Raw genomic sequence first — 10,336 nt, 5'->3', positions numbered from 1 at the left:
TTTTGACTTTATTCTCTGTTTAATTTTGCTTCTCCTATTTTTATTTCACTAGGATTAGCTCTTAATTAATTGTTATACCCTAAACTTTGTCTCAACATCAGCTTCTGAAACATATAACCTGCAAAAGTAGCTAAACTGAGACTAAGACAGGGAGAGACTTTTCCCAAGACCTCCTATAAACATAAAGGCAAGGAGACATAGTCTCTTGTCTCTAATAATATATTCCTGCCATGATAGACCTATTTCTCAGATACATATCCCTCCACTCCTGCAATCTGCCTGATTGCCACAGGCAATGTGTTGCAACTGAAATGGAAAAGGTTCCTCCAAGTGGAAAAGGTTTACTTAGCAATTTCCCTTAAAAGTGAGTCCCAAGAGAAAAATTTATATTCCAGTGATAAATTTAGAAAGCAAGTCCCAAGAGAAAAATGTATATTCCAGTGATAAATTTAGAAAGCAAGTGTGAAGAATAACACCACAAAGGAGGCTGCCTCCTTGTGTATTAGTGTACATTGCAAGTGTTTTCATGTCCAGAGCACTTCTCAACATTGTATACCTGATGGAGATTCCTAGCCAAAGATTGAGTGTTAACCCAAGACAGTAGTGAGTTCTGTTTGAACATGAGCTATGTTGATTTCCACATTTTCAGAAACTTGAAGGGCATAAATGAAACTGTTTAATAATTATAAGAGCTGGCAATAATCCATTATAATAATTTATAAGTCACAATAGTAAAAGGATTTCTGAGATACAGAAATATTATGCAAAGATAGACGTTCTGGAGTCAGGGCAATAGTATTGCAAGTAAGTCCCTTGCTCTGCATGCAGTTGATTGAGGTACAATCCCAATATCCTTATGGTTCCTTCAGGACTACCAGGAATAATTTCTGAGTTCAGAGCCATGAATAACTTCTGAGCACTGCTGGACATGACACTAAAACCAAAAGTAAGGGGAGGGGGAGGAATTCTTAAACCTGGTGGTGGGAAGAAGCAAGAAAGATAACTGAAGGCTACCTCTAAGCAAAAATTTTAAGGGTAAACAGGAGTTCAGTACTACAGAAAATTAAAAATAAAATAAAATAAAATAAAATAAGTTTCCCCCAAAGAATATTCAATCTGGAGGCAAGACTGTCCAGGAAGCTGCACAGATTTTATTTAGTTTTGCTGTTTGACTGCTTTAGTGCAATAGTCCACCCAGAGCAAGGCGATGGTTCAAGATACTGCTTGATCTGGCATGTGACACTATGGCAGAGGAACATATCTGATATAAATCAAAGCCCATGCAGTTATTTTAGTACTTTAAGTTTAGGATGAGAGGGGCCAATGGCACAATTGGTGAGAAAGGTAGGAACTATATCTGAGATATTCTTATAACATTCCAAGTCATCAAAACATTTGTCTTTAGAATTTTTTATTTTGTTTTTAAAATATAAAGTAACTTTTATCTACAATTCTATCAATTTTACTATATGTAGAGATTCAAGTAACCACCAAGTCAGCATCCAAAATAGTTCTATATCCTCAAGCATTCTTCTTTATAGACTTTGCTTCTCTACATCTAGTACCTGGCAATCACTGAGCTATTATCAAGAACCATGTTTTTTCTTCCCATAAATTTTATATATGCTGAATGATACTGTATGCTACCATTTGTACTGCTTCTTTTATTTGGAATAATACTGTCAGGACTTATTCAAGTAGAAGACTTCGATGATCTTTTATTTTATTTTATCCAACAGTTTATCTTCTCTTTTATTCCCAAGTAGTCTTCCATTATATAAATGTTTGCCCACTCACCTGTTGACAATCAATTGGATTGGGGGCAATTATGAATAGAGCTACTATTTACTGTGCATACATCCTTAATTATCACAAATTTAAATTTGGGTAAAAATATTTAGGAATGAGATCTCTATGATCTATTAAATATATACATTTAAATTTTAATAAACATACAAAACAGTTTCCATCATTGTATCTGCCTTTTGTTCTCATATCAATAAGAAAATTTCTATTATTTTATATAATTAGCATCACTTAAATGAATTTTTGTCAGCCATACTAATAAATGTGTCATGATTTTCCCAGAAGACTTTTAGCAAGGGATTTACATGATAAAGTTGGAGGTTGAAATGTGAAAAGGAATTTAAGAAAATAATGCCGGAGCCAGAGAAATAGCACAACAGTAGGGTGTTTGTCTTGCATGCAAAAGGACTGTGGTTCTAATCCTGGCATTCCATATGGTCCCCCAAACCTGCCGGGGGCAATTTCTGAGCGTAGAACCAGAAGTAACCCCCCAACACTTCCGGGTGTGATCCAAAAACCAATAAATAAATAAAATGCAAATAATGCCATAGATAGATAAGAAACACTGGTGGCCTGCACAAGGTGATGCCTATACAGTAAAAGAACATTGGAGAGATAGTTTGGAAAGAATCAGGAGTTAGGGTTAAGATATAGAATCTAGATAATATATCAAGATGCCAAGTCCCCCTTACAAGAAGTAGGATTCCATGGGAAGTGTAATGATGTGTAGAAGTGAAACCTTGTACAGATTATTGCACCAAATAGTTTGATTCTAGTTACTTGAAAAAAATTTATATCAAGTTCTGTTGGAAAAGGCATATACCAGTCTATACTGATGGAATTATGAACCTGTCAAAAGTTAGCATTTAGGAATGACCTGAGCTTGATGTAAAAATTAATATATATGTCTCAATAGTGAAGTAGAAGAAGATTCCAAAGTGCAGAAGAGTTGAGTATGGTCTTCCAGGGACCCCGACCAGCGGGTAAAGCTGGAGACCACGTCAGTAATTCGCGGTTCTCGAAGAAGAATCCGGCCTGGAATAGAAGAGGGGCTGGGAAAATGAGACTCGAGACGAGGGTCCGATCAGGAGTCCAATTTAATAAAAGAAAATTTAGACCTTTTATAGACAATGCAAAACAGAGAGAGAGTAGGGGCGGGGAACAGTAGGAATTGCTGTAATTTTCCACGGGAACATCTTGATTTTACAAGGTTAATAAGATTATCATCAGTCAAGAGATTTACATTATTTTTGAGCAACAAAGTACAAAATCTAATCTCAGCTTGGGCCTTTTGACCCCTGTGTTTACAAGGACATCTTGGAGCCTAGTAACTCCCTAGCTCTAGGCTATTTCTATTTCTTTGGATCCAAGGGCAAGGAAGGCCACATGCAGTTTGTAAAAAGCACTTTGGTCAAGATTTTCAGAAACTTCATTTTGATTAGTGAGAGGGCTTTTTAATTATTCCAAACAGTCTCCAACAAATTCCCCCTTTTTTATTAATTCAAAGATGGGTGGAAACCCTGTCTTAGGCTGTCTGGTGGGCCCCCAGTGTCAGCACCCCAAAAGTAGCGGCTCGGGGAGCACGCAAGAAGGTTCTTGCATCAGTGCATGTAGGCTGGAGTGCCCTACCCCTAAGAGCCTGCACAAAGTTAAAGAATGGGGTGTGCTCCTGACTACTGGCACCAGGCTAATCCCGTCAAAGGCATTTCCACAGCCGTGTGAGGAAGGATTTCTTTCGCTTAGCGAGCCGTTCCAGTTCCTCAAAATCCAGTTCTTCAGGGGCGCTCTCTTCGCCCTCAGTAGTATCAGCAACGGGGGGTTCATGAGGCTGGAGCTGCTGGTAGTAAATGCCCACAGATTTTTTTGTAGCCTCATTAATCTGGGTTTTTATAAAGCCAATTAGGCGGCGAAATGCCCATGGACCAAAAGAAATGAGCAGCATGAACCCAATGAATGGGCCAAGCAGCGTGGATAGAAGGGTGGATAACCAGGGAGATGTGGAAAACCAATTTTTATACCAGCTTTCCTCCCTGTCCAAGGTTTTCTTGGTTTCAGCTAGACTTTCTTCAACCTTTTTTATGCTATCCTTAATAAGGCCTAACTTATCTTTAAAAAAGCAACATTCTTCTTTTAAGGCAACACACATTCCTCCCTCCTTTAAAAAGGCAAGGTCAAGGGCTCGGCGATTTTGCAATACCATTTCAGCCAAGGAGCCAACAGTTTGTTGTAAATAATCGAGACCCTTTTTAAGCTCCTCTATATCCTTAACAACAGTGTTTGTTAGGAAGCCTATAGACCCCTCAGTGCGGATGAGGGAGTAGATACCTGTACCTGCACCAGCGGTGTCAAGGCCAACAAGAACGGCCAGGGTGATAGCTGTTACAGGTTCGCGTTTAGCACGAGAGAGACCAGGGGAGGTACCAGAGTGAGGCAATAAGTCCGATTCGGGTCGAACAGTGAGTTTGGGCATAAGAATTGCCAAAACACAATAATCACGGTGAGCAAGAAAAACATTAACAATAATATGAGGGGTTAATCCGGTGGAGCAAACAAAAAAGGTGAAATTTGGGGCAATAAGAAAAAGAGCTTGTTCATGAACATGAAATGTTTGATTGCAGGTTTCTAGCAAGGGAACGGGAGGAATCATTTGGGGGCCAAGGAGACAGAGTCCATACCCCACAACTTGTCCCACTGTCAGTCCGTGTCTTTGAGGCTGTGTACCCCAGCGAAGGAGACCAGAGTCATTGGTGTAGAGGGGGGTTCCGAAGGCTGCAATGCCTTCATAGAACGGTGGGACAGGTGAGTAGAAAATCCAGCAGCGTTCGTAGGGGGTTATGGAGAGAGCTTGGGCAGATGCATTAACCATTTGCAGGATGAGGTCAGCCATGGAGACAGGTCCCGCAGGGATAGTAGGCTGGAACTTAGTAACAGCAGCGGCGGCAGCATCTGGCTTGGCTGTGAAGGAGCCGGGTGGAGGAGGGGGCAACGCCTTGGGCGGTGCCTGGGGTAAGAAGGAGCCACCACCGGAGGGGTGCAAAAGAGGATTGGGGCCAACAGCTATGGGGCGAGAAAAGGGGATTTCTTTAAGAAGTTTTATGGAAAAGGTAAAGCCCTTGTCATAGCCTGAACAGTAAAGGCGTAGGCCCCAAGTGAGAGTATTGTCCCAAGAGTATTTTTTGCCGGCTGTGGTAAATTGGATATGCAACGGATTGCACCATCCTTTGTAGCAGGGATGCAGGGAACGTAATGGCCGCTTGATGGGGGGTCGAAGGCGGCGGACAGTGATAAAATCCCAGGAGGAAGAGGGTGTCCAATAAGTGTCCCCAGTTGTTTCACAGCCCCAAGCAGCGCAAAAAAAGCTAGATCTGTCTCTACAGCTGTGGGCTAAGGAGCGATCGTGTTGATCTCTATGGAAGCCTCCAGGACACACATAAATGGGTGTGTCAAGCAAGGATGATCGGCTTAAAGCGTTGTAGCAGCCGGGAGTAGCCTTGGGCTGAAGATCATTGCGAGGAGAAATAAAATCAGGGGTGACCCAGTGGTCGCTAGGCGTAGGAAGAGCACACATATCAACAAAAAGATCCGGCCATGGGACTGTGGGAGCTATAATGGAGGTGGCATTGGCTACATCGCCAGTCTCAGTAAGAATAACCCAGGTAAAGTTATAGACCTGGTAAGGGCCAGGAGCTGCAGCAAACGCAGCAGGGGTGGGAGGGAGGGAGCTAAGAGTTAGGAAGAAGAGTAGTGGCAGGTTGTTGAACCGATTCTGCAGGTTCAGCGGCCAAGCTGTCATTTTTATTTTCGCCATCTGCAAGAGAAAAAGGAGAAGAATTCTCAGGGAGAGAGTCCCTGGGTTCATTGTATAATTTAACCAGTCTTTCTGGTAGCCACCTAGTTTCGTTGGTGGTGGGGTTGTGAATGCAGGCATGACCTTTTCCCCAAATGAGAACAGGGTGTGGTCCTTGCCAGAGGCCTGTGTGTACGTCTTTCCAGAGGACCTGTTTGAAATCATCCTTAGTAGCCGGGTGCCACAAACGGTCAGCGGCGGAGCGCTGTTGCAAATCCAGGGTAAGGAAATTTAAGACAAAGAGTGCATGATTTAAAAGAAGCCGATGTTTACCTCGGCGTGCATAGAGCGTCTCGCTTTCATTAGAAAGCTTAAAAAGCATGTTCTTTAATGTTTGGTTTGCTCTTTCCACAGTGCCTTGGCCTTGGGGATTTAGGGGGATTCCTGTTTTGTGGGTTATACCCAATTTTGCACAGAAATCTCTAAATTTGTTAGCAATATAACCTGGGGCATTGTCCGTTTTAAGCACAGATGGTTGTGGAATAATGGTTAGGCAGTGCAACATGTGAGCAATGACATCCTTAGCCGCCTCGCCAGTTTGCAAGGAGGCACAAATGAAACCACTAAAAGTATCAACAGTGACATGGATGTGTTTAAGATTTCCAAAGGCTGCATAGTGAGTAACGTCCATCTGCCAGAGTTCTCCCGGAGTTAGGCCTCTAGGATTGATTCCTACATGTGCTTCAGGTAAAAGAGAGACGCAAGGTTTGCAGGATTTGACTATCTCCCTTGCTTGGTCTCTGGTGATTTTAAATTTTAGCCTTAAGGTTTGGGCATTCAAATGATGTAACTGATGGGCCTGGATGGCTCGCTGGATGGGGGTGTTATGCAGCAGGGCAGGCATAATTTGAGTGGCTTGATATACTAGGGCATTTCCCTCAGCCAAAGGTCCAGGGAGGGAAGTGTGGGCTCTAATGTGTGCTACAAAAAATGGGTGGGATCTCATAAGTATAAGTTTTTGAATTTTTGCAAAGGCAGGCTGGGCATTAGAAGTGGGTTTAATAAAAGGTACAGTCTCAAGTAATGGAATAGAGGTTGCAATGTAGAAACTATCAGTATAGAGATTGAAGGGTTCAAAAACTGTTTCAAATACCCTTTGCACTGCAGCCAGTTCTACAAGCTGAGCAGATTTGTGCTCGGTAGTGAATTTCATGACCTTGCCCTGAATGCTCAAGGCCGCGGTGCCATTACAACTACCGTCTGTAAACACAAGAGTAGCCCCAGGGATGGGCTGTAGTTTTGTAAGCTTGGGAAAGACAACAGGGTGAATTTGCAAAAATTGAAGCAGCTTGTCAGGGGGGAAGTGATTATCCAACTCCCCAGAAAACCCTGTAAGGAAGACCGCCCATTCATCCTGATTAAGCAAGAGCCATTGTACCTCCTTTTTACTATAGGGGATAACTATTTTTGCCGGATGGCAACCAAATAGCTTGAGGGCCTGCTCGCACCCTTGTTGTGCTAATGATACTACCAAGTGTGGGTAAGTAGCGAGTGTTTTGTCTGGGTTACTGGGTAGCTGTACCCAGAAGAGTGGGCCCTGTTGCCACAAGAGGCCTGTAGGAGAGAATTTTGTGGAAAAAATTAATAACCATAAGGGTTTATCTGGGTTGAAATATGTGATGAACTGGTTTTGTATGGCTGTGTGGACCAAGTCCAGGGCCTTGTGGGCCTCGGGCGTGAGGTTTCGAGGGCTGCTAGGATCTGTATTCCCTTTGGCTATGTCATATAAGGGCTGAAGTTCTCCAGTGGTTAGTTTTAAATAGGGGCGTAGCCAAGTGATGTCCCCTAAAAGTTTCTGAAGATCATTAAGCGTTTTTATGTGACCGGTCCTGATCTGAACCTTTTGAGTTTTAACTTGATTGGGGAGTAGTTCAAAGCCTAGAAACAGCTGTGGAGGATAGAGCTGTACCTTGTCCTTAGAGATAGTAAATCCCCTAGCTGTGAGCTTACTTATGAGGTGTTCTGCTATTTCGTCTAATTTTTGAACATCCTTTTCAGCGATTAAAATATCATCAGTATAATGAATTATATATGCAGAAGGGTAAGCAGTTCTGAGGGGGTCAATAGTTTGTGCTACAAATTTCTGGCATAGCATTGGGCTATTTGTCATCCCTTGAGGCAAAACCTTCCATTCAAAGCGAGGGTTTGGCCCCGCACAGTTAACAATTGGCAGACTAAAAGCAAAACGCTTACAGTCATCTGGGTGGAGAGGAATGGAAAAGAAACAGTCTTTTAGATCAATGATAATTTTAAAGCTATTTTTTGGAATGGCCACCGGGGAGGGCAGACCTAGCTGGAGCGCCCCCATAGGGACCATGGTTTTATTTATCTCCTGGAGGTCGTGGAGCAGCCTCCATTTTCCTGATTTCTTTTTAATAACAAAGATGGGGGTGTTCCAAGGGGATGTGGAGGGTTCGATGTGTCCTGCCTGGAGTTGCTCCTGCACTAACAACTGGGCAGCAGAAAGTTTTTCAGAAGACAGCGGCCACTGGCTAACCCAAACAGGGGAGTCGGACTTCCAAGTAATTTTATCTGCTTGGGTAGCAGGGGAGCCAGAAACCGCCATCAAAAAGGCTGCTGAGGAGTTTTGTAGCCTAGGCCATGCCGATCTAACTTAGGTGTGGCCTCAATTGGATTAAGCATACCTTGCAAATTTTTTCCAAGCCCTTTGTGCAACTCATACCCTTGGGCTAGCATTTGCTGCAGTACACGGGGGTCCTTGCACTTAATCCCTTCGCAAAAGTGGAGTGGGCAACATATTCATTAAAAATTTGGATAAATCCATTGATAACAAAGCACTGTATGACACGTTTTCTGCTTTCGGCAACATCCTTTCATGTAAGGTGGTTTGTGATGAGAATGGCTCCAAGGGTTATGGATTTGTACATTTCGAGACACAGGAAGCAGCAGAACGAGCTATTGAGAAAATGAATGGGATGCTGCTGAATGATCGCAAAGTATTTGTTGGACGATTTAAGTCTCGGAAGGAACGAGAAGCAGAACTTGGAGCAAGGGCAAAAGAATTCACCAATGTTTACATCAAGAATTTTGGAGAAGACATGGATGATGAGCGCCTTAAGGAACTCTTTGGCAAGTTTGGACCTGCCTTAAGTGTGAAAGTAATGACGGATGAAAATGGAAAATCCAAAGGTTTTGGATTTGTAAGCTTCGAAAGGCATGAAGATGCTCAGAAGGCTGTGGATGAGATGAATGGAAAGGAGCTCAATGGCAAACAGATTTATGTTGGTCGGGCTCAGAAAAAAGTGGAGCGCCAGACAGAACTTAAGCGCAAATTTGAACAGATGAAGCAAGATCGGATCACCAGATACCAGGGTGTTAACCTTTATGTGAAAAATCTTGATGATGAACGTCTTCGGAAAGAGTTTTCTCCATTTGGTACAATCACTAGTGCAAAGGTGATGATGGAGGGTGGTCGCAGCAAAGGGTTTGGTTTTGTATGTTTCTCATCCCCAGAAGAAGCCACTAAAGCAGTCACAGAAATGAATGGTAGGATTGTGGCCACCAAGCCATTGTATGTAGCTTTAGCTCAGCGCAAAGAAGAGCGCCAGGCCCACCTTACTAACCAGTATATGCAGAGAATGGCAAGTGTGCGAGCAATTTCCTTCCATTCAGCAGGTAACAGTTCTCCTCCATCTCGGACTGCCTCAAGACAAGAGAGGGTGTAGGGGGCATTATGGCCATAGGTATTTATGGCTTGAAAAAGGGTTTCTATAGGTTTGTGTTGGAGACGTTGGTATCTCCTAATCTCTGCCATGTGGTTGCCCACTGAAGGTGCAGATTCAGGGTTATCAGGGACTTGTTGTGGCTCTTCCTGAATGTCCTCAAGGGACCTAGCTAAAGCCTGAGCCCTCTGCCCAGCCTGGGTTCTATCTAGGCTGTGGCTGCGAGTCACAGCACCCGTGCCCCTTTGGTGGGATCGGCCCTGATCCTCCGGCAAGCGGGGTATGGGAGGGGACAGGGAGGGGGTAGGCAAGGTAACTCGCTCGGGCTGTTGATTAAAAAATACAGGGAACTGATATGAGTCATAAGAGGCTTGAAGCCGGGCAATTTGTTCCTCCAGATTTTTTATCTCCTTAAGTTCTCTTAATTGTGTCTCTAGGTCGGCCTTACATTTTTTGAAGTTAGAGGGGACAGTCTGCCGTGCTAGAACCTGGGGTAGATTAGGCAGGTGGTCTGCGCTATACGGAGGGGGGGGGAGCGCAGGGAGAAAGCCGGCCATGATCATAGTGGGCGGCCTCAACCTGCAGGGACAGATTGTCTTCAGTATTTAAAATCTCCTCCTTAGTGGGTGCGCTGGCAATTATGGGGAAAAAGCCCTTGGAGGGTTCCAAGTCTAAATCTATAAGGCTTTCTGTTTTGGGAGGGGTGCTGCTGGCCCGAGATTGACTGCGGGAAGCCATTTCTACAACGGCTTCAGCCTTTTCAACAATGTCCTTGTTAACGGGGTTTTCCCCAAAAGAGTCTAATTCTGCTCCTGTAATAATTTTTCCAAGAATAGTCCAATAGAACTGCATAACCTTTCTATCTTTCTCTTTACCATATTTGGTATAGTATTGCAAAATCTCATCACCAATTTGTTTCCAAGTACTGGTAACTATTGGGGGTCTAGTAACTACAAACCATGGACAAATATCATGTACACATATAAAAAATTTAACTAAG

At 43.4% G+C, this 10,336-nt stretch overlaps 1 protein-coding gene across 1 annotated transcript; it reads left to right on the top strand.

Moving 5' to 3' along the window:
* Positions 1–8,385: 8,385 nt before the first annotated feature.
* LOC126028403 (polyadenylate-binding protein 1-like) lies at positions 8,386–9,339 on the top strand (the record flags this gene model as incomplete). The annotated part of the gene is made up of 1 exon (XM_049787397.1): positions 8,386–9,339. A coding segment is annotated over one exon (954 nt), but the record flags the coding sequence as incomplete, so codon positions are not given.
* Positions 9,340–10,336: the final 997 nt, after the last annotated feature.

The sequence above is a fragment of the Suncus etruscus genome, chromosome 14, assembly GCF_024139225.1.
Source record: "Suncus etruscus isolate mSunEtr1 chromosome 14, mSunEtr1.pri.cur, whole genome shotgun sequence".
Lineage (NCBI taxonomy): Eukaryota > Metazoa > Chordata > Mammalia > Eulipotyphla > Soricidae > Suncus > Suncus etruscus.
This window is presented reverse-complemented; position numbering and strand designations above follow the sequence as displayed.